Source organism: Poecilia formosa, unplaced genomic scaffold (assembly GCF_000485575.1).
Source record: "Poecilia formosa unplaced genomic scaffold, Poecilia_formosa-5.1.2 Scaffold163, whole genome shotgun sequence".
NCBI lineage: Eukaryota > Metazoa > Chordata > Actinopteri > Cyprinodontiformes > Poeciliidae > Poecilia > Poecilia formosa.
The window spans coordinates 682,437-706,938 of NW_006800102.1; the positions used below are offsets into that span (position 1 = coordinate 682,437).

A 24,502-nucleotide genomic window follows, 5' to 3' on the forward strand; every position below is an offset into this window, starting at 1 on the left:
CACACACAAAGACAGTGTAAGCTACAAACCACCCTCTTACAACCGTAACGTTTGAAAACTAAAAATAACGTTCACCACTAAAAATATCGACTCTGATTCAAAAACTATACGCTATTTGGTTACAATAAAACAAATTCACAATTCCAGCTGATCAATATTAGAAACATCCTCATTCTCAAAATAAACATACCTTATGCATCTATCAAGGGGGCCGCTAATAACAAGATACATTTTTCTAACACTGTCGCAACTTGTCTTCCGCTGCCAAGCTGCCGCTCCACAACATAAACAGCGGAAACTCTCACCAAAATAAAAGCATCAAATCAAAAACCGGAAGTCAACCATATACTACACAAAACAAAACGAAATGAAGGTAAGAAGCGCCAAGAGGGAATACAACAAATAAGGAGCTTAATTTGGGGTTATTTACAGACAGAGTTGTCCAAATGCCGTGCACCAAAGCTTTCTTATGCAAATGATAACTAGCTTTACAAAATAATAAATACATTATCAGATAAAACTTAAGGAACACAATAACTATAGAACATTATAAGCAAAGAAATCAAACTGCAACATGCTTTTTCTTCAAGAGTGGAGTCTTGCATGGATGAGTGCATTAATATCGTTTTCTTTTAATCAACTGCACCTGCTAATTTTAGGTCTTCATGTTGCTCTAACAAAAGTGGTCATTCCTTGGCCTTTTTTGCACAACTTTTCTGCCTATTCTTTTTCACTCTGTCAAAAATCTAGTGAGGAGCACCAGTGGTGACCAATTCATGGTTGAATATTCTCTCCAGTTCTCACTGGTACATTCAGAAGTTTAGAAATCATTCTGTAACCAAGGCCATTAGGATGTTTAGGCTTTCCAAGACATCAGCTCCCTTTCTGTGTGTGTTCAACACATTTCCCCTGTGTCATTTTACATTATTACAAATGACTTAATTTCTGAACTTATTTCTTTCTATGCATGGATTAAATGGGTTGTTATTCGCCACTAGTGAAAATTTTATGTAAATAACACCTTTAGAAATATTATCATGAAAAATTGTGATGTGTTTGATACTTATTTTCTGTACATTTAAAAATTTGACAAAATATTTTCTCGTGATTATATATTTTCTTTCCCTCCAGGAAAAATGTTCCTCTGCTCATCTTAAGGCTCGACAGATTTGACCCTCATGGAAAACTGTGGCAGGATACCGCGTTTAAGAAAGAACTGTAAAAACAAGAAGATGTCACGTCAGGAAAAATAAGGTTTGATTAATCTACTGAATAAACAAATAAACAAATAATCTTACCTCCGTCACAAAAGCCTGAATTTCTGATTCTGACAATGCACCATAGGACTTCAAGTTCATGTTTAAAGCAACAATGTAATCTGGTAAAAAGAAAAATGCAAAAATGGGGACTGAAAGTGACTGCAGTCATTATCCCATGCATTTACACTCTATTTCAGACGTATTATGATAAATGAAAAAGAACTCATTTCAATGCAAAGTTTTAAAATATATCAGTGGTGAACTTTGAACATAAGTTAATTCATTATGAGCTGCCTGGACTGACTGAACAAATAGTTCTTGTTAGTATTAACTGGGACAACACTGGTCTTAGCTTTTTTAACATAATAAGCAAAGTTATTGCCTTAGCAAAGTTACATACATCAGTGCAGCTAGAAACAACATTTTGAAAGTGTGTTGAACTGGAAAAAACAAACATCACTGATGAAAATATGGCTGGATTAAGTTTCAGAGCTGCATTTACTTACTTGGCCCTATGGACAGATGTGTGGAGCAAGAGAAAAAAAGAAAAGGAAATAAATTACCTTAAATGCTAGTAATTGTCACATTTTTTACGTGACGCAAGAAACATTTACGAGGACTATTTAACCACATATTTAAAAAAGCAAATGATCTCACCAGTAGATGCTGCGATGCTGACTCCACTGCTTCTGACGTTGTCAAACACAGAAAAGAGAGCAAACGTGTATCTAGTACCAGCCGTCAGAGATGAGACTGTGTGAGTTACTGATTCATTTCCACTTGGCGCAACAACGTTTATCTCTGTGCCGTTAAACTGGAGAATGAAGCCGACAAAGTCGCTGATTTTATCCCACTGCAGAGTGATGCTGGTCTCATCTTGCGTTGATGGTCTAAAGTTCTCTGGATTTTGAGGAGCTGAGCCAGGAAAACAAAAAAATAAATAAACGACAGTGCGTCTACTGAAAGACGGTAGTAACAGCAAACATACAGAATAAAATTCACAATTCATCCATGTGTCTGTCACATGAATAATGAGAGATTTTGTCATCTCACTAAGCAATGACAATAACTACTAATAATTAAAACACACAACAGGTTTTCTTTTAAGATTTTATTAGTAGGACAAACTAAAACAGAAATGAAACTTACCAGTTGCAGCTGTAAGTTGTACTCCACTGCTTCTGACGTTCTCAAACACAGAGAAGAGACTGAATGTGTATCTAGTTCCAGCAGTGAGAGATGGGATTGTGTGAGTTACTGGTCCATTTTCACCCGGTGCACTGATGGCTGTGTATCTGCCACTAAACTCAAGAACAAAGTTGATGTTGTCAATGCCTTTATCCCACTGCAGAGTGATGCTGCTCTCATTTTGTGCTGATACTGTGAATCCTGTGGGTCTTTCAGGAGCTAAAATTGAGACAAGTTAAATTTGAAAGTTAAATCATGAAGTAAGTGGTTGCAATAAATGGATCTGCATTTAGCGTCCATATGCTGAAAAAAACAAACAAACTTCTGAACATTCAGGAATATGGCTGCAGTACAGGATGATTTATTGGGATCCTTGATCTTGCATAACTTAATATTATTTTGCTTAAATATTTATTACACTGGCTTTATTACAGCTCGTCTTCTTACCGGTGACTTGAGTGATGCTAATTCCCCTGGATCTGAGGTTCTCAAACACAGAGAAGAGGGTGAATGTGTATCTAGTTGCAGCAGTGAGAGACAGAGCTGTGTAGTTTACTGGTCCAGCTCCATCTGGTGAACTGATATTTGTCTCTGATCCATTAAACTGGAGAACAAAGCTGGCGTTGCCTTTATCCCACTGCAGAGTGATGTTGGTGTCATAAAGCAAAAATACTCTGAAGTTGCTTGGATGTTCAGGCACTAAGACAGAGACGTAGAACAAGCACCTGTGATATGTTATTAGAGATGAGTGATATGAAAACAAGCAAAAACAAATATTCTGAATCTTTAAAAGGTTTGGATTTGGTGACAGAACGCCGACGACTAAGGTGTGACCAAAGTTCAGAACTTATTGCTACTTAATCTGAGTCTGTGATCAACAAACTCATTTTTAGTTAAACATTAGAGAATCATGAGTCAGCATGTTACTACAGCTTAAATAGACCAGTTCACTAAAGAACAGTGAATTCACAAAATGTTCACAAAATGAACACATTGGTCCAAGAACAATTAGCGAGTAAGTAGCTTCTCTTAGTGAAAGTATTTCCATCACAAAACATGTCTTAGGAATGCTAACTATGCTAGCTGTTAGTAATTGCAAGAAGGCAACTGCACTGCCAGTGTGGCTGTACAGCAGCTTGTGGTTTTTCCTGGTATCTCTGTGATACTGCAGTTGATATTTGTCATGATGCAAATTCAACCTCACAGCACATGAACTCAAACTCTGTTTTGCATCAAACAAATACTGGTCATTCTTAGGAAACACACTTTAGTTATGCAATTCCACTCAGCATGCACTCCTCCAGAGTAAAGATGAGACAAAGTAAGGCATCTTACCAGTGGCAGCTGTAAGTCGTGCTCCGCTGCTTCTGACGTTCTCAATCACGGAGAAGAGAGTGAAAGTGAATCCAGTGCCAGGATACAGGGGTGAGACTGTGTAAGTTACTGGTCCATCTCCACCAGGAGCATCAATGAGTTTCTCTATGCCATTAAACTGGAGGATGAAGCTGGTGTTGTTGTTGACTTTATTCCACTGCAGAGTGACATTGGTCTCAAATTGTGCAGCTAGCCTCAAGTCTTCAGCATTTTGTGGCACTAAGAAAGCCAAAAAAAAAGACAAAACTGTAAACTGATTGTTCTTGTCAGTCTATCTCCCTGTGGAGAAGTCTAATCTCTTATATAAATGAGCCAACAATGAGCTTTCATGTGACGGTTCTGGTGCTGAATGGATCCTGGTGCTTCCAAAATGTCATTCACCCATCTCTCTTTTTTTCTCAGATGAAAGTTAAGTTAAATTTAGGGAACAAAACATTTTCCTTTGACTTCTGAGACCAATTAACTCCAATCTAATCTTTGACATTCATAAGTCAAACATCTCATTTTAGCCTCTATTTGTAGAGTACAATTTATCCATTAGATTTGTATGTCTTTTATCTAATTAAGCAGTTGGTAGGTAGACCTATTTCTATTTCTTATTTTGAACAGAGACAACACTTCATCACAAGCTGAAGGTGGGAATGGGTGCAGGTCTAAAATGGAAGAAGACAGCGGAGATGAATGAAGGACTTTGTGTTTCAAAAAAGCGCTCAGTCAGAAGCAGTCAGACAGGATAGACTGGACATTATTACCATATTTTTTCCATAAACGTCAGATGTGCTCTTTTTGGTACAACTCATGTTTGTCTGACATGCAAATTCAAAGTGTTCACTGCAGACCAGATCAGTATGAGCTCAGTAATTTTCCAATGATTAATTGTTGCTGTTGCCAGTTATTTAAGGTAAACTGTTAAGACGCAATTCTCAGCTTGGCCACATCCACAAAATGATTATGGTTAAAGCAAAACCAAAACATCTCACCAGTGGCCGTTGTAAGCTCTACTCCACTGCTTCTGACGCCATCAAGTACAGAGAAGAGAATGAATGTGTATCTGGTTCCAGCAGTGAGAGATGATACTGTATGTGTCACTGGTCCGTCTCCATCTGCTGCTCTGATGAATGTCTCTGTGCCGTTAAACTGGAGAACAAAGCTGGTGCTGTTGTTGATTTTATTCCACTGCAGGGTGATGCTGCTCTCATCTTGTGTTGATGGTCTGAAACCTCCTGCATTGGGTGGAACTGAGGGGGAAAAAAGATCAACCAAATACAACAAATAAATCTCATTATTTTGTGCATAAAGGAGACATAATTTCCTGCTGAAAATGCCTGATTCTTCAGTCTCATGTTCACTTTTAGACTTTAGTGACATCTGCCAGGTACAGAAATAACTGCAACTGAGCTACAAAACTTGATTTGCAACCCAGACTGGATACATTACTTGGTTTGTAACAGATGAACGGGTAACTCAGGGAGCAGTCTTGATCGTGCCATTTTCCAGACTCATTAAAGTGTGTTGCCATACACTCTTCACCGCCGTGGTTCGGCTGACCGAACGCCCAGTTTCGGAATAAAGAGGTGCTGCCGTCGGACCAGAGTTTTTCTCGGTACAGGCCGATCCACAGGAATGATCCGCCTCCAACGTTTGAGATGATGTCATTCTCGCTCTGATTGCGAACACTGCGATATTTAAAAGTACTTTAATAATAATGTTAACCAAACACAAACAACATTCTCTCTAAAACTTGGATGCTTCTCCATGATTCCCAGGCCAGGGAATCTTGTTATGCTGCCTTTTTTTTTCCAACAAGTGAAACTTTCTTGTTTAACTACTTCAGTAACTTTTCTTGTTGTACTGTCATAAAAACAAACATTTATAATGTTAGCGAAAAGATGAGTAATCACGCAAGTTCGCCATACAGTAAAAATGGCACTTAAAACATATTTACTGCACCCCTTATATGCATTTGCTCCAAATAAGCGAGTAAAAATTTTGAAGCAAAAAATAAATACAAAGGAAAAAAAAAACAAAAAAAAACAGAATAAATATTCAGTTGAAAAAGCAATACAGAAAAATGTAAGCACATAAAAAAAAAAAACAGAGCAAAATATGTCAAGTTAAATCCAGGTTTTATAAACAATATTGTACAACGGCTGTTTCTGTTGAACCTAATATGTGTACCTCGCAAGGTCAACGTAGTTCTCCTGGCAGAATGCCTGAGCAGAAGTCCAGCTCAGCGACTCATTAATTAAAATGTAAACCGGTGAACCATTTACAGAACCTGGGAATGAATAGAAAAGAAGGATAAAATAACACCAACAGTACAAATTTCTTCACAAAGAAATCTTCTAAGGTGTAACGTTTGTAGGGATTTTCAACTGGAATATAAAGCTGTATTTTTTTATTTTTTATTTTTGACTTGAGCTACTTTTTCAGTTTTAATTATATCTGGCTTGGAGAGGACAGACAGTAAGAGAAAGAGACTTTGTAATCCAGTTCATCTTGTGGCTAAAGCGCAGACACTCCTGACAGAGATTTAGGGTACACAGATAATTGGAAGTGTTGTCTGCTTTAACATCCAGCCATCTCCACATACCATATAATCTAAAATGAATAATGACTCCTCTGATCTCACTCACCATTATAGCACACAAACCAGCGAGCTTCCTCACATTCTTGGTCATCCCATTGGCCATAATATGAGCTCCCACTCAACAGTATGACACAGTGCTGTTGTCCATTTAGATTATTGGGCTGACCAGAGTACCAGTTCCTAAATGTTTGCTCTCCATCACCATAGAAGCTGCTGTCATTGAGGGACCATTTCCAGGAGTTTACAAGGTCATCATAGAGACCTATCCATGCCAAACCTGTTCAAACAACAAACACACGTTTAGACATATTTAGAGCATCAATCATAGAGCATGCACGTCTTAAAGGTGTGTGCATTGTTAGGTACTCCCCTGTGTAATCTGCTGCGCTTCTAACAACAGCCTCGACATCAGCTGTGCTTTCTGCGGTGGCCAGGTCAGCGTAGTCCCGTCTGCAGAGACTCTGAGCGTCCGTCCAGTTCAGCGTCGTGTTCACAAAGTAGTACTGACGAGTTTGGGCAAGAGAAACCCGGAGCAGCGTTCCTGAAACAACTTTAATTACAAACCATTTATGTTGCATCCGTGTTTCTCAACCCTGGTTCTCACTGCCCTGCATGTTTTAAGTGTTTGCCTGCTTTAGCGTGCATGAGTCAAGCGATCAGGTTCCCTTTTCTTCCAGCTATTCTGAAACATCTTTAAAATTCGAAACCATGTCAGCTTCGATATAACATGGATTATTATGATGGATTAAATCTGAAAACCAAACGAGCATTTATTTTGTGGCGTCAACTGCCAGCTTAAAAAACGACAGAAACGAAAGATTTCTCCTCATTTTCCATAATCAAAATTCAAGGAATGTTTTAAGAAATACAGGCCATACAGTACAAGTGTAATTTCTAATTCTTTAGCAATTTCTAACAGTTCATGGATTGAATAACATTGCAATAATCAAATGCACATTGATCACAAAGGAGACAAGGAGATCAGATAGTGTTGTAAATTTTAAATGATCATTTGAGAGAGTGCTCAGGTACTGTTATTAGTAAAAAGTAAGAACCTCATGAATCAAAAGTCTCTCACCTGTAAACACCAAGAGAAGCAGTCTGTAGTCCATAGCTTAAACCTGTGAAAACAAGCAGGATGCTAGCTTGAGCAAATACTTTTTATAAATCCCATTTTGTCTTTTACTGAAATGGGGACATTTTCGATATGTAATACTCTTACCATTAAAAGTTTCACTTTTTTTTAAAGTACAATTTCTTCCACACAATCCTGAGCAACCAAAATATGTGTTTGCTGGTCTTCAGCTCGTTAAAATGTTTGAGGCAGCCAAAAAAGAGGAACCAGGAAGAAAATCTAAAAAAAATAAATGTTTTTTGTGGGGTTTTTTTTGTGTGACCAGATTTAAAAGAATGAGGATATCCTGAAACCCGGTCCGTTTTACCAGCGCTCTTCTCACGTCACATGGAGCCAGAAATGGTCATTAGTATTCCCCAATACCATCAATCTCTAGATTAGAATGGCTGGAGGTCAGTTTATTGACATCACTAAGAAAATAAAAAGTTAAAAGGGAATTTACTGGTTTTCAAAAATGGTAAATAACTTATGTCTAACAAAAAACAATTATTCAACTACTTTATTGTTAAGTTGACTCCTATATTGCAGTCTGTAGCGCCTTAAGCTTACATTTTGAGGGCTGCAACAAAAATGGAGGCACAGCCGGGATGATATCCTGAATAGGCAACGTTTTAAGTTAAAAAGTTGCATCCCACATTTTTAAAACTTGATGTTTGTTGGAAAGGGACACATTTGCAATTCCTGCTGTTTTGGATATTCCTTTGTGCAACTCGTTCAATCAATCAATTAAATTTCAGCAACAAGGCATTTCAAAGAGCTTTACATCATAAAAACACAAAAATACAAAGTCATAGAACACAAAGTCAACAGCATTACACTTTGCCATCATCACACATCAGATTAATGTTTCACGATTATGTTTTAAAAGCAACGCTAAACAGCTGGGTTTTACGTTTAGATTTAAAGGAACTCCGCGTTGACCAGTTTTTTTTAAACTCATTAACTAAAATATGAACGGTAAATGTTTCCAAAAAGAGACTCTGAAACAGATGAATGACGATTAGAATGAAAGAAAATCCAAACAGGTGAAATCTTTCTGTGTTTTAGTTTTGAATGTAAATACCAGAACACCCGTTTATACGTTTAATAGGTAAAAGCTGCTCCCTTGAGTTAGGAAAGAAATCCCCAGGTTGACCGCATTACTTAACTAGTTTTTTTTTTTGCTGCCAGTCTTTATTGCAGCTCAGCTGTGCCAGTGAATCTGCTTCACAGCTTCTGCACCTGGGATCTTTTTCCACTGTGGCATGTGTCGGCCTGTCCATTTATTGCGCTCATTTTCCTTTAGAAGTAATTTTTCCAGCTGCCACATTTGATCGTCTTGGTGTTTCCCTTCCTTATGTTTATTTCCCTTCCAGTTCGGTTGGCTGACAGACATTCATGATTATATTTAAGTCTTAATCTCTTCCACAAAAATGATTATGAAAGATGCCAGATTAAAAGAGGCAAGTACATTCAGTCTGAGAACATTAAGTTGTGTTTGAGTGACATCATCACAGGTAATCTTGAAAGAGCAAGAGTCAGCACACAGCTTCAGGTAGTACAGCTGGAAACAACTGATCAGGCCTAAAATCTGTCTGTCTGAAATTACTTTATAGGATTAAAAGAAAAACAAACGAGCAAAAAATACGCTGAAGTGACAAACTAAGGAAAAAAACAAGGCAAGGATTAAAAAACAGACTACAGTTTATGATGTTCCAGTTGCCCGGTTGTTATTGATCAAAAGCAGCTTTCTGGATTATTAATTGATTTTCCATCATCATGACTATATCTCAAATAAGCATTAATAAACATATGCATGAATATTCAGTATCTCAATAGAAAAAATGTTTGAGCTTCCAGGAGGAAAGTTAAAAAGTGTCGAGGAAATCAGTGACACATCAGTGCAATAAAAGCCAAAGCGCAGAAAAATATGTACAGAAAACATTTCCTTTTATTTATAACAATTAGAGAAGCATGTTGCAAACTCATTGTCCATCACTTCTTCTTGGATTTTCTCTTCTTATGGTGCAGCCAAACAAACCTTCAGATTAAACTGTGGCTGTATTCCTTGTCCTTTGAAGAACTAAATGAAAGTTAAGAATAAAGTTAATATTAAAGATCTCAGTTACTGTAACAAAAACCTGATCTGAAACCGAAGTTAGCTTTACCTCTGCCAAAGCATCATTTATCTCTGATTCTGAGAGTTCAGTCAGAGAATCCAGCTGCATGTCCATTGCAACCACATAATCTGTTGGCACAGACACGACACACACTGCAATAAACAACAGAACCAAAATCTTCACAATTGATATTAAAACAAATAAGAAAAGTAAATACAGGTATGAAAAGTAAAAAGGCATAAAGACAAATTTAGTGCAAACATGCTGTGTGTTTTGGCATTCGCTTACTTGGTCCTTTGGTTGCAGGTCACACAGGTTTCAGCAAATTGATGTTTGGTGATGTGAGAAAGAAAACGTGTTACACTTTGTCAGCACTTGGTAAGAAACCAATAAATAATCAGTTTGACACAATACAAAATCAACGACTGGACTTAAAAGAAAATGTAACTGAAAGCAGCTGCTTTTTGTGAAGGACAAAAGTTTTTAGCAAGCTTCAGTGGGAAAACAATGAAGGGGAAAATGGCATGTTACCTTAAAGCCAGGAAGCTTAATTATCTCACATGAACCACAAAGATTACTGTTGGATTTTTAACCTTTTCACCACTTTTGACACTATTTTGGCTATTGTGTTATTCATTAATGACATATAAAACATTCTCTGCAAATTACTCTTTGGAAAACTACCTTATTTTTTCCTTATTTTACAGTTTTGTTTACAAACCCAACCCCATCACCAGATTTCTGAGAGAAAACTCCTAACCTGTAGCTGCTACAATGCTGACTCCACTGCTTCTGATGCTCTCAAACACAGAGAAGAGAGTGAATGTGTATCTGGTTCCAGCAGTGAGAGATGAGACTGTGTGAGTTACTGGTCCGTCTCCATCTGGTGAACTGATGTTTGTCTCTGTCCCATTAAACTGGAGAACAAAGCTGGTGCTGTTGTTGATTTTATTCCACTGCAGGGTGATGCTGCTCTCATCTTGTGTCGCTGGTCTGAAGTCTTCTGGGTTTTGAGGAGCTGGAAAATGAGCAGATGCATCATTTATTGGTAATGCATTCTTAAAATATGTTGGATTCAGCATTCTTGAACTTTCATAGGACTTTAAAAATAGATATTAAACATCTAAAACAAACAAATGATCACTAGTAAATCTCCCTGATTACCAGATTGAAATCTATTATATGTCAATGTACGGTATACACTTTTGTGCAAAAGTGGTTTGCAGAATGTTTTTTGATCTGCAGAGGCTGGATTCCTGAAACTAAAAGTTTCAGGAATCTGATTAATTGATTAATTGCCGAAGCAATTATTTGACCATTAAGGGAACCTCAGTGGATTATGACACAATTACACGTGTTGGCGTTTATTTAATCCTCAAATATGAAAAAAACAACAAAAAAAAACAACAAACAAACCCAACAACAAAATAAATATGACTGAGAGAAAACTCCTAACCTGTAGCTGCTACAATGCTGACTCCACTGCTTCTGACGTTCTCAAACACAGAGAAGAGAGTGAATGTGTATCTGGTTCCAGCAGTGAGAGATGAAACTGTGTAGTTCACTGGTCCATCTCCATCTGGTGAACTAATGTTTGTCTCTGATCCATTAAACTGGAGAACAAAGCTGGTGCTGTTGTTGATTTTATTCCACTGCAGAGTGATGCTGCTCTCATCTTGACCTGATGCTCTCAAACCTTCTGCATTGGGAAGAACTGAAATAAAGAGCCAACAAATTACTGAATACAACAAAACATAATATCATAGGTGGTATGTTTGACAGATTAAAACAGCAACACAATCTCCCACAAAAGGCAATTTTGGCATTAATGGAGTTCCAGGAGACATCTATTGATTCAAAGCAGAACAAAGATTACAAATAACAGTTGTGTTTTTTTATTATACACCTAAAATGGTCCAAATCATCAGATTAACTGCCACCTGAACAAAATGGCTTTGAAAATATAAAAGCATCCTTAGTCTGAATTATATTTAAACAAATTTTAATTGAGGCTTAGACTTGAAGGTATTGATTTCAATTGATACAAAAGTGATCATTTAATCACAACTTTCGGCCAACACTCATTCCCAGACTCATCCCAGCCTGGTGATAGAAATTCATCTGAAGTTCATTAAGACGCTGAAATTGTCTGGAGTGACGAGTCAAGTCTGCAGTTTAGGTGAAACATCTCTAAGTAACAAAAAAAAATTATAAGCTTTTATTAAAACACTTAACTTCACTTCAAAGATATCACCTTAATGCAAAACATGTTGTTGTGACCATGGAAACCAGTGCTTACCTTAGCAATGGATGGAAACTTTGAGTAGTTGTGAAAAAATTCAAAAAAACACCTTTTGAGGTTCAACTGTAGTTGAAAAGATGTAACAGTTGAACAAACTTCCTTATCAAGCCTGACTTTCAACATTTTTGTTTGAGCTAAATGTGGACAGGAGAAACAGGCTTAAAAAGTCCCGTTTTCAGTCTGGTTCTAATAAAACCGAGACGTGACAACATGCAACAAATTACTCTTTGCAGAACTGATCAGAATTACTCAAGTATAAACCATCAAGGATTTATGATATTTTCAACAAGTTGTAATGCACCAGTTTTTAAACATATTTATGCTAAATCTCTCTGTAGAACTCAGATACGTTACTTTTTTTGTAACAGATGAATGGCAAACTCTGGCTGCAGCTTTCGTCGTACCATCTTCCTGAGCCAAACTCAGTAGCGGCACACTGAACACCAGAGTCAGAACCGGGCTGACCGTCTGCCCAGTGCCGAAACGGAGACAGGCTGCCGTCAGACCACAGTTTGTCCCGATACAGACCGATCCACACGTCCGCGCTACTTATTAGGGCGCTGATTACGTCATTTTCAGTCTGATTCCTTATGCTGCGGAGGAAACAGGAAAGGTTACTGGCATTAAAAATAAAACACATTAAAATGAGTCATCAAAAAACAAAAAAAAACATTCAGCCATCCCTGGAATGCAAGACAATGAACCTGGGAGTTTCCTTGTGGATAAATAGACAAACAAGCTTAATGACTAAAACAAAGCTTACTGAACAATTTTGTTTTTGCCAATATGGCTTAAAGTTGTTACTGCAAAAGCTAAAACAAGAAGCACCAATGTATTTAAATGTTATTCCTTAATTCTACACAATAGTAAAACTTTCAATCACTCTTCAGCAAATACCTGCATTCAGGGAAGTAGATTTTATGATAACAAAATCTGTCAACAGGTACACAAGCTTCAGCAGGGCGTTACGTAACCCAGTGATTAATGGTAACCCTACCTGGCTAGATCGACGTAATTCTTCCTGCAGAACATCTGGGCTTCAGTCCAGTTCAGTGAGACATTACTCAAAACAAAAGACGGTGTGCCGTCTACTGTACCTGAAATGCATGATGAAAATCAGTCATTTTTTTCCTGCATGCTCAAAAGTCTGACGTTTGAGGAGCTAGCATGAAAATTGGACAGACGAAGGAAGCATTTACTCAACCTACCATTATAGCAAACAAACATCCGCACGTCCGAGCACTGACGGTCGTCCCATCTGCGCAAAGGGTCACTCACTGAAATAAGTCTGACGCAGAGCTGTGGTCCATAGAGGTCATTGGGTGAGCCAGGATACCAGTTTCTGAATGTATACTCTCCATCGCCATAGAAACTGCTGTCATCTAGAGACCATTTCCAGCTGTTGTACAGCTCGTCATAGAGACCTATCCAAGCTTTGCCTGTTAAAACAAACAAGCAAACAAAACAGGTTCGCTACTTATAAAAGCAGCACAGAAATATAACCCCTAAAATGTTTTATTTCCTTCAAGCCTTACAGCTTTGGAAAAACGTTGTTTTTTTTAAAAGTACGTGCAGAATTAGGAGCCAACCTGTGTAGTTTGATGCGGTGCTGAGAACAGCATCAACGTCAGCTGTGGTTTCTATAGTGGCCAGGTCCGTGTAATCACGTCTGCATACACTTTGAGCGCTGGTCCAATCCAGAGACACGTTTACAAAGTAATACTGGAGAGTTTGGGCAAAGGCAACGCTTAACTGAGCTCCTGAAACAGAAAATAATCAGGTTGACGAACAGCATGTTTGGAAAAGCAAAACGGACAAAAATCAAGAAATTTGACATGGCAAAAAAGGTATTCCAGAAACATTTCAAAAAAGCCAATTGTTAAAATGTTAAGATTATTAAAAAGTATCAACCAAAAGATCAAAAGCAAAAAATGTGTTATTGTAAAGCAATAACGACTTTTAATTAAAATACTTGATAGTAAAACCTGAAAGGGGCACTCTAAGTTTCTGCTTTATAGTCAATAATCAAATTATTTTAGGAGGCTGACCCAAGTAGATTTACCATCCTTTAAAACTACACTAAAAAGCTACAGAAAGGGTTCAAACAATATTCTATTCTACAATTTAAACTGATTTAACAATGAGACAAAAAGGTACAAACCTGTGATGAAGACGAAAAGCAGTCTTTTATCCATGATTTGTATTTCTGAAAATATTACAAGTTTAAAAAATATTTTCTAAAGTGTGCCAATTTTATTTTATATTAGTGTCGAAAATGCAGGACTTACCTCCAAGTCCTGATTGTGCTGGGCGATGTGAGCTGCAGAATACACACATTCACTGAAAAGTCTTTTTGATGAGTTGATGCAGATGGGTGTAGTTTTGACATTTACAGTCAGGAAGTTAATACAAAACACAAACGATTTTTTTTTTATGTTTTCCTTGTTCTTGAACAAGAATGAGGATGTGCTGACACCAAACTAAACCCCGGACTTAAACTACATCCTGGTTGGATCTAAGGCACTCCGTTGTGTCATCAGTAGCATTGAGGAGCACAGCGGGAGGTTTCAATATTTTCAAATACCTTTTTATTTACTTACCCAAGTCATCCTGTGTTTACTATTTAAACACTGACAAGTGACAGCCTTGTCATAGTCCAGCTTGCATAATGTTGATTTTGGGACAAAAATATTACCTACTGTAAAAAAAAAAAAAAAAAAATCATGGAATGATGGAAGCTAATAAAGTATTTACAATATTTTAGCTGACTTTTCTATATTTGAAAAACCTGTAAATAACTATAACAATGAAACATTGAAAGCACAGTCATATACCATCTTTGATGCTGTTGCTCAAGTGACAAACATAAAAAAATATATTTTTATGGCGGTTAGCAAGCAACGTTTAGATGCGCACTACCGCCATCTACTGGAATGGAGTGTGGATCGGGATGCTGCATATGTCTTCTCTGATATGTGCAGTTAGCCTACCTTCAGATTATAAATGACTTAAAAAACTTCCAAAGTCACCAAGTTATAAGAGTGAATACTTTTATTCTGTCTGATTTTAAATATTCCTCTCAAATATTAGCAAATGTATAGTTAAAACAAGAGAAATGAAAAACAACCCAAACACAACTCACCTACCAAAAGGAACCCAGCAGGGGGCGACAAAAGCATATAACTGAGCTGTCTCAAAATTCAGAAGTAAGCTGAAAGAGCATCTAACTGTGGTCAGCTGCATGTTTTGAATTGAGACAGATGTTTTGCTATGCTCTTGTGAGCAGATAAAGGATCAGTGCACACTTGAACAAACACATGAACAAGGAGGGAAGGAGAAAAAAAAACACAGGGGTAATCAAATACTTTCTATTTAGTGAAATAATCACAGGATTAGACATGGTTGATCAATAAACATATTTCTGAGATAGGAGAGTGAGATGTTTTTATCCTCACATCTTAATAAAAGTGTCACTTTAATTTATAATAAGCAAATGGGTCTTTTTAAGACTGAAACATGAAAGTATGTCTGAAAGAAATTCAGTATGGTTTGATATGATACTAATCTTACAGTTTTACATGACACAAAGAACAGCAGGCAATATTTTATTTATTAGTAAAATCTGTGTCCTGTTCAACTCGTTTCTGCTTATTAAGCTGATTCAAGGTGTGAAGAAAACCCTCCTTACATAATGTTACATGTAAAAAACAAAAGGCCTCAAATAGTTAGTGTAGAGCTGAACACAAACATTATTTGTATTTGAAAACAATTAATGCTGATTAAATTCTAATCTGACAGAGTAAAAAGAAAAGAAAAATAATAATCTGAGAAAAATAATGTAGTAACTCATGAGCCTTGTGGCTCTGCTTTTGTATTTTCTGTGAATTTCTTTATTTTTAATTACTCACACACTGCCATAGGTGCTTCCTACCTATGACTTCTTATCTTTCATTGTTTCTTGCGATTGAAGGATCACCAGATGGCATGTAGGCAAAAAAGTAAAATGCAAAAATAAAATTTAATTGTAAAACTAAATACAATGGAAAGGTAGAGTCTGTCAATTATGAAGTCCAACAAAGAGCAAGAATATTAGCAAATCTGGTGAACTATAGTGAGAGGAAGAATCAAAGTAGGGTGCAGCAGAAGTACTGATCCAACCAGGATGTACATGCAGGAAATATCAGAAATGAATAAATAAAATTACCTTACTTAAAAATATTTAAACATTTAATAAAATAACTAAGCTGAATTTCATAAAAAGTGAATTTAGTTTCAATTCTTCTTATGATTACAAGTTTTAGTGCCATTTTTTTTTTTAGCTATAACAATTTTATTCAAACAAAGATTATGACCATTGTTAAACTCAACAGAAACCAACACAATATGTGCATAACTACAGCAATCCTAATAAATTCAACTGAGTCTTGTAAAAAAAACAGACAAATAAACAAAAACCATCTTTACCACTATTTAGACGAAAGAGTCATGAATGATAGAATATTAATTAAGCAATGATAATTTTTTTCTAATACATGTGGCTGATAATATATTAAATTTAAGAGAACAAAGAAGCAAATATTCATTAAATAAACGGGACTGATCCTCGATTTCATCCTTGGATTTCTTCACGGTTTGATGATGCGAACTTTCAGGGAAAACTGTGATAAACCATGTGCTTTGAAGAACTGAAAAACAAAACACATTTCAACGTTGCAAAAGTCATTTAAATTCAAGATAAATGATAAATAAACGTAGAAAGATTTAAACTTCAACAAAAGTTGGTCTCACCTCCACTAAAACATCTTCCATCTCTGAATCTGATAGTTGTGTCTGAGAATTTAATTGAAGTTTCATTCTAATAATATAGGCTGTTGACACAAAAATACATAGTGATGACGTCAAAATATAACAATTTACATGGTAATTTGGAGGATTTTCAGTATAGTTCAGAAGTGAACACTGGCATAACAATGGCTTAATTATTTGGTAAAATTTTTTTTACAACTATTACCATCTAGTTTCCAGTAAGAGAGAGAAAATTGAGCTAACTTGAAGTTAACTGAGCTAATTGAAGCTTTTTGCATAGCTTTACTTGGAGAAATCTCACTGATTGCTGGCATTGACAGTTGATTATAAACCTTAAAAACTTAAATCAAATTTGGTGAAAAGGCTAATTTATTAAAGGGAAAAAATAATTACAAGCATCTTACAAATGGATTTACTTACTTGGTTCTTTAGTTGAAGGTCAAGCAGATTCCAGCACAATGATGGTTGTCAACATAAAAACAAGAATATATTGGATAAATTAACATCAAACATTTCTGGGGTCAAGAAGATTTTAACTAACATGTTTAATGAAATATTAATGCAATTACTTTCTTTAATTTGTGGCAGTTATTTCTTTAGAAGTTTTTTGTGAAAAGCACTTCCTGTGAAAATCTGCCTATCTTGTGCAGCTGACTTGTAAAAGTGCGATCAGCAATGTTTAGTTTCTATCCATTTATACATTATAAATAAATAAATAATCTCACCAAGGAAACCTACAAGCTGTACTCCACTGCTTCTGATGCTCTCAAACACAGAGAAGAGACTGAAAGTGTATCTGGTTCCAGGAATCAGAGATGAAACTGTGTGAATCACTGGTCCGTCTCCATCTGGTACACTGATGTTTGTCTCTGTGCCGTCACACTGGAGAACAAAGCTGGTGTTGTTGTTGATTTTATTCCACTGCAGGGTGATGCTGCTCTTGTATTGTCCTGATTTTTGAAATCCTTCTGCATTTTGAGGAGCTGAAATAGAGAAATTAGATGTTCAGAAATGTTCATCCAAATGACTCACCAAAGCCGACTGGTTTTGGTGCAGAGAGGCAGTGATTCTCCAGTCTCTGAAACATCTTACCTGTGACAGCAGTAAGTTGTACTCCACTGCTTCTGATGCCCTCAAACACAGAGAAGAGAGTGAATGTGTATCTGGTTCCAGCAGTGAGAGATGAGACTGTGTGGATCACTGGTCCATCCCCATCTGGTGAACTGATGTTTGTCTCTATGCCGTCATACTGGAGAACAAAGCCGTTGTTGTTGATTTTATTCCACTGCAGGGTGATGCTGGACTCATTTTGTCCTGAATTTGTAAATCCTTCTGCATTTTGAGGAGCTGATATAGAAAGAGGAGATGTTCAGAAATGGTACAGTTTTGATTTTTGCAATTGGGTTTTCTTGTGTATCTATGAATTACCCATGTCTTAATTGTAGCTCAGACAAAAATCATGTCCTGGTCAATCAAGCAATTATGTAGAGCAGAGGGAATATATGATTGCTTTTTGCCATCTATGTTGTAAACACATTACTGATCTTTCCATCATCTCAGCCATCTACATAATTCTTTTACCGTAAATTCTGCCGCTACTTTTGCCCCTCATTTTTTCCCCACTGCAGCCTACAGAAAGATGGTTTTCTTTTTGTTTTCTTTCATCCCACCAAAAACATTTCCCAGTAACAACAGACCAATCAAATTGATGAGTAGCTCACAAGGTCCAATGATATTGTGCAATAACTAACAAGCACATTCACTCAAACAAAGACAGCAGAGACTTCCATCGGGCTCATAATATCATAAATGGGATGAAGTACCTCTGACCTTTGACCTGTCTCTCACGCGGACTGCTAACAACAACAAAGAAGTGAGAGACGAGATCCCACAAAAGGATATATAGGAATGTTTTTCGTGCACTGTTTGGTAAAAAAGCATAAGCAACATAATTTGTGTTACTGATCCTTACATATATTTAAAGGTAGCTGTATGTTTGTAAAAAAGCATTTAGAGTATTTATGTTACCATATGGATTAAATTAAAAGTTAAAAAAAAATCCTCATAATATCTTTCTGTGTAAATATCTGATATTACAATGTACAAGCACAGAATTTATTTTCTTTCTAAAACTGCTACAGAGCGCACCTTTTACAGGTAGATATCTATAAGTCTTTCCCAGGGTTTTATCCCATTTGTATCTCATCTAAGTGATCCAAACATAGTGGTCCAATCCACCAAAGCCGACTGCTTTTGATGCAGAGAGGCAGTGATTCTCCAGTGTCTGAAACATCTTACTTGTGACAGCAGTAAGTTGTACTCCACTGCTTCTGATGCTCTCAAACACAGAGAAGAGAGTGAATGTGTATCTGGTTCCAGCAGTGAGAGATGAAACTGTGTGGATCACTGGTCCGTCTCCATCTGGTGCATTGATGTTCGTCTCTATGCCGTCATACTGGAGAACAAAGCTGGTGCTGATGTTGATTTTATTCCACTGCAGGGTGATGCTGCACTCATCTTGTGCTGAATTTGTAAATCCTCCTGTATTTTGAGGAGCTGATATAGAAAGAGGAGACGTTCAGAAATGGTACAGTTTTGATTTTTGCAGTTGGGTTTTCTTGTACATCTATAAGATGCCGGTATCTCAACTGTAGTTCAGACAAAAAAAAAAAAAAAAACATGTCCAGGTCAATCAAACAATTATGTAGAGCGAAGGGAATATATGATTGCTTTTTGCCATCTATGTTATAAACACATTATTGATCTTTCCATCACATTTTTCATCTTACAAAACTATAACAGGATGTTTTATGTTCTCAGCCAGAGAAGGGAGATAAAGTTCTATAGTTATAGTTATATTGTTCTCTTAGACACCTATGAGTCTTTCCCAGGGTTTTCTCCCAAATGATCAAAACATAGTGGTCCAAGCCACCAAAGCTGACTGTCAGTAAAATATCTCACCTGTGACAGCTGTCAGTTGCTGTCCACTGTTTCTCCCATTTCCAATCACAGTGTAGAGAGTGAATGTGTAAATGGTCCCAGCAGTGAGAGATGAGACTGTGTACGTCACTGTTGCAGCTCCATCTGGAGCATTGATGTTCGTCTCTGTGCCGTCATACTGGAGAACAAAGCTGGTGGTGATCGCGCTCCACTGCAGAGTGATGCTGGTCTCACTTTGTGTTAGAACTATGAAGAGTGGAATTTCTAACGCAGATAAACACAACATGAATTACAATATAAATCATTTTTCTTTTACCAAACATAAACATAAAGTAATTAAAATGTCTAAAAATGTAACGATGAGTTGATTAGGGTTCACGTATGTGTGTGACCATACTTAATTCTTTATAAATTATTACCATAAAACTTTACCTGCACAATATGCCAGATTGCATCTTGTTGGCTTTCAAAGTTTGTAGACGTAGTAACCAGAACAAACTTTGATCTGGATGGTGTGTGAGGCAAAATAGCAGCAGGAACCCGACCAAGCGTTACACACAGTGCGATTTACGATTTCATTAAGCTGGACTGGATGAGGTTCGGTTATCCATAAGGGAACATCGGCTCCACATCGGTTTTCTGCTACACATTTCTCTGGCATCCGAGCGCTGGTTTTTTTTCATCCCACCAAAAACATTTCCCAGTAACAACAGACCAATCAAATTGATGAGTAGCTCAAAGAGGTCCAATGATATTGTGCAATGACTAAAAAGCACATTCATTCAAACAAATATAGCAGAGACTTCCATCGGGCTCATAATATCATAAATGGGATGAAGTACCTCTGACCTTTGACCTGTCTCTCANCAACAGACACAAACCTGAGAGCCCAAACAGGATGAGCCTGTAATCCATCAGTGAAAGCTTGACATAAAATAAAGTATCAAGAAAATAAGTTCAACATCCAAACACTATAAATGCATTTCACAACACACACAAGCGGATGACAGCTTCAAGGCTTCAAGGCTTCAAGGCACACAGAGACAAAGTCTTGAGATGCTCTACATGTTTAAAGGTACTACAGATGGGTGTGGCATTCATGGTAGAGATGCATCTCTTCCAAGAATGCCACTCTTGTCACTTTCCAGGATGTGTGACAGTAATAACATGGAAATGATGAAAGCAGATTAGTGTCTTTTAAATTGCTAGAGTTCAACATTTCTAGAGTTAATAGAAGGAGGAGTTGCATCATTATATCTGTTTTATTGCTAACATTATAGTTTGTGAGACTGAGAAAAGGAAAAGCTTAAAAATGCCTAGGGCTCAATGAGGAAACGCCAGAGTTGTGGAATGTTGAGGCTTCAGCAGGGCAGCTGAGACTGAGACCTCAAAACCACAGAGAGTTTTCATCAGATTCCACCACCAACATCTGAGATCTCTTTAATTAGCACAACCANAGGATATATAGGAATGTTTTTTGTGCACTGTTTGGTAAAAAAGCATAAGCAACGTAATTTGTGTTACTGATCCTTACATATATTTAAAGGTAGCTGTACATTTGTAAAAAAGCATTTAGAGTATTTATGTTGCCATATGGATTAAATGAAAAGTAAAAAAAACAAGATCTTTCTGTGTAAATATCTGATATTACAATCAGGGGTGAAACCCTGCCAGCATGCCTAGGTGGGCACCATATGGGGGGAAGGAGGGCTGACATATGGGTCCCATATGGGTTTGTCCGCGAGTTCCACGGTGGCCCCACATGGGTTTGCCCATGTAGGGCCACAGCCTACGTGGGCCCTACATGGTCCCTAAATGGGCAAACCCATGTGGGGCCACCACCATGTACCGAAGTCGGAGTGTTTTGAGGCTCGGGCTGGTCGCTATGTTCTTGGGAGCGGGGTCGGTAGAGATGTTTTGGTTATAGCTGCTTGTTTGCTATTCTTTGGCGGAGCAGGAGTTGACGTCGAAGGTGGGTTTCAGCTCAGAGCCGGCCACGCTGATTCGTCCAGGTGAGGGGTTCTTCTTGTTAGTCGTCTCATGGGATCTGCAGTGAGACTTTTGTTTTGGCTTGGCGCCCTGAACACTCCAGGGTGAGCCGCTTGGTGCGGGGCGTGCGACCTCTCCGCTGACTTGAGGAAGAGTTGTTTCATTTCCACAGGTAGCGTTGATCTCAAAGTTCACCTCCAGGCCAGCCGTTAAATCTTAATTTCTAAAAACTGAAATCGTTGTAGAATACTGCTAATGTCCTTTGGGTCGAACGGAGGCATTTTGCCCTGGTTCAACTTGGAGGTGAAGAGTAGTAAGGTAAAAATAAAATAAAAGTGAGAAAATCTCCCAGTCCTTAGATTCGAAGCAATCCAGTTATGATGTCGATCATAACTAGATGCTAACACAGTGGTTAAAGAAATGCTGTAACAACTAAAAAGTCACAGTACATAATTATCTGAACAAAATGTAATGTGAACCTGGATGCAGAAAGTGGTTTACATTTTTGGGACTTCTGTTTTAGATGATTCAAACAACTCTTAATGGTTCACAAAGCAATTAAGCCATTAAATGATAAATATATTCAATAGACATTTTTTAAAGAAATAAATATCAGCTTCACCTGAACAGATGACACCAGCATCCTCCCCATGTCCACAGTTATGGGTCCCAAATCCTGGATGCTGACAGTCCGTAAGTGAAACTTCATTTCCGAAACACGACACGTCATCAAGCCAGATTTGTCCTGTTCCTTCACCGAAGGTGGCACTACTGGTAGCGGTCAGTGCTGGTCCACAGCCCATCTGTCTACAGACCACATGAGCATCTGTTAAGCTCCATCCATCATCACAGACCGTTCCCCAGACATTGTTGTGGTAGACTTCAACTCTTCCAGAACATTGTGTTGATTCAGCACCAGCTAACCGGATATGCTCTAGAAGCAGAAGAAGAAACATAAAACAATATTTAGTTTGGATTCCAATTTCCTAAATCACAATCACAGTCACCACTAGCAAGTGAAAATGAGTTAAGCAAAAAGTTATAAACGATGCAAAATGTGTTTAGAGCTTCATTATTAAACCAAATTGTGACATATGTACAAAAGGTAAAATGCATAACATTGTCTGTCCTACATTATTAATGAAAGTAGCTGCTCTGTCATTAATAGTATTGAGGGAAATGCTGGAATTTAGTCTGATTCATCTGCTGTGTTTTCTCTCCTGTTATTCATAAGTTTGATATTTTCATCTCCAACCTTTGAGCATAATTTAGCTTTGTTGGACAAGATTAGCTAAAATCCTCTGTTGTGGGCTGGCTAAAAAATTATTAGCAACGTGGTGATTCTGTCTTAGTACATCCCTAAATCATTATTTTTTCATGCTATAATTTAGAATTTAAATATGTGCCTTCAAATACTTGCGACTCGTTACAAAACATTTCAAAATCCTCAACATATCAAGATGTACTTCAGTCTAGAGAAATATGCACATTTTTGACAAATGGAGTTACATGGATCAAAGAAGTGTGAACAGGCATTCTTTAGGTAGAACAAAGGTAAGCCTCAAAGTATTTTTCAGTGCTCTGTTGGTTTTCAAAAGTAAACAGGTAGAATTAGCCATCTTATTGTATTTTCCCGCACCGGACTATAAGCCGCAGATATCTCTGCTGCTCCATGTTTTCCACAACGATGCAGCAGCAGCAGAGGGGGGCGGACACCCAAAATTTGAGTCATAACAGGTCAACTGAATATCACATTTATTAGGGTTGAAAAAGAAAAAGGCGCCAAATTTAGATTTAACTGACCTGATTACGGTAGTTTCCGAACGGTAACTGTAACAGTAAAAGTGCTGGTCCTTCGTGTCTGCTACTAGCATGTGCTAAATGAAAATGGGCGCTTTCTTCTTCTTCTGTTTCTTCTTTAGATTTCAATGGCAGCTTGGATCCATTATTGTTGCACTACTGCCATCTACTGGATCCTAATATCTAAACCTCAAATTCTCACGATCCCAGTATTATTTTAAAAAACGAAAAATCTTTCTTTTTCCCCCTCAATGCTATTTAACTGATCAACAACATTCTCAAATTTCAATTCCCTATTTTCCCTATTCCCGTTTTAATGGGCGCTTTCTTCTTTTATTTCCAATGATTCACTTCACCTAATGCTGAGATCGACTCAAAACCTTCTGTGATCGACGTATCGCACCGCTGCTCTAGCAAAGCACAAACAGTTCAGAAACAATATGAAATGGGAAAAACGTTATTTATTAACTGATTAAGTCATGTTTTGGATTGCTCTTGAAAAACTAATCAGTCACGGCTGATTAGTGGGTGAACTCACGGCTGCACAGTGAACCCACTGACTTTTTACAGCAGACAGCCGCTCCACTCTCTTGCAGGTACTGCGTACCCCCACTAAATCTTTTAGGGGTATGCAGTACCCTGCCGTACCCCCTTACTTTCACCCCTGATTACAATGTACAAGCACAAAATTTATTTTCTTTCTAAAATTGCTAAGGAGCGCACCTTTTACGGGTAGATATCTATAAGTCTTTCCCAGGGTTTTCTCCCATTTGTACCTCATCCAAGTGATCCAAACATAGTGGTCCAATCCACCAAAGCCGACTGCTTTTGATGCAGAGAGAGATCTTGACAGAATGTGTGTGAAGGGGTTTTCCTGCACCCAACAATAGATTAGCGGCTAAGTAAGATCATAATATCTTCCATAATTTCTTATCACTAAATGCAATTCCACAGTCTGACAGGTTCATGTTAAATCCAGTTGCAGACAATTTTTCTACAGAGACTTAATGAGTCTCTGAA

General features: G+C 37.5%; 4 protein-coding genes across 4 annotated transcripts in view; all 4 read right to left on the minus strand.

Moving 5' to 3' along the window:
* Positions 1 to 515, minus strand: part of LOC103146609 (probable E3 ubiquitin-protein ligase TRIML1) — a 5,400-nt gene extending 4,885 nt beyond the window's left edge. Inside the window, exon 1 of the mRNA XM_016677748.1 lies at positions 191 to 515. Coding sequence (XP_016533234.1) covers positions 191 to 199 — 9 coding nt within the window. The 5' untranslated portion in view covers positions 200 to 515. The remainder of the gene's footprint in view (positions 1 to 190) is intronic.
* Positions 516 to 606: 91 nt separating this feature from the next.
* LOC103146615 (receptor-type tyrosine-protein phosphatase H-like) lies at positions 607 to 7,523 on the minus strand. Its single transcript, XM_016677735.1, has 12 exons — positions 7,490 to 7,523; positions 6,458 to 6,688; positions 6,000 to 6,099; positions 5,259 to 5,497; positions 4,802 to 5,059; positions 3,783 to 4,040; positions 2,895 to 3,146; positions 2,409 to 2,666; positions 1,917 to 2,174; positions 1,766 to 1,771; positions 1,299 to 1,378; positions 607 to 1,216 (listed from the first exon to the last, which is right to left on the minus strand). Exons 1-12 carry the CDS (start codon positions 7,521 to 7,523, stop codon positions 1,154 to 1,156), a joined length of 2,037 nt encoding a protein of 678 aa, XP_016533221.1. The 3' UTR covers positions 607 to 1,153.
* Positions 7,524 to 9,458: 1,935 nt separating this feature from the next.
* On the minus strand, positions 9,459 to 14,890 carry LOC107837647 (uncharacterized). The gene is made up of 11 exons (XM_016677750.1): positions 14,236 to 14,890; positions 14,109 to 14,153; positions 13,537 to 13,707; positions 13,156 to 13,386; positions 12,945 to 13,044; positions 12,302 to 12,540; positions 11,102 to 11,359; positions 10,406 to 10,663; positions 9,934 to 9,939; positions 9,694 to 9,773; positions 9,459 to 9,608 (listed from the first exon to the last, which is right to left on the minus strand). Exons 1-11 carry the CDS (start codon positions 14,282 to 14,284, stop codon positions 9,546 to 9,548), a joined length of 1,500 nt encoding a protein of 499 aa, XP_016533236.1. The 5' UTR covers positions 14,285 to 14,890; the 3' UTR covers positions 9,459 to 9,545.
* Positions 14,891 to 15,536: 646 nt separating this feature from the next.
* The window catches only part of LOC103146611 (deleted in malignant brain tumors 1 protein-like), a 13,178-nt gene continuing 4,212 nt past the window's right edge, over positions 15,537 to 24,502 (minus strand). Inside the window, exons 2-9 of the mRNA XM_016677747.1 lie at positions 22,305 to 22,616; positions 19,715 to 19,957; positions 19,052 to 19,309; positions 17,846 to 18,100; positions 17,479 to 17,736; positions 17,174 to 17,179; positions 16,736 to 16,815; positions 15,537 to 16,632 (exon numbers count right to left, since the gene is read on the minus strand). Coding sequence (XP_016533233.1) covers positions 16,573 to 16,632; positions 16,736 to 16,815; positions 17,174 to 17,179; positions 17,479 to 17,736; positions 17,846 to 18,100; positions 19,052 to 19,309; positions 19,715 to 19,957; positions 22,305 to 22,616 — 1,472 coding nt within the window. The 3' untranslated portion in view covers positions 15,537 to 16,572. The remainder of the gene's footprint in view (positions 16,633 to 16,735; positions 16,816 to 17,173; positions 17,180 to 17,478; positions 17,737 to 17,845; positions 18,101 to 19,051; positions 19,310 to 19,714; positions 19,958 to 22,304; positions 22,617 to 24,502) is intronic.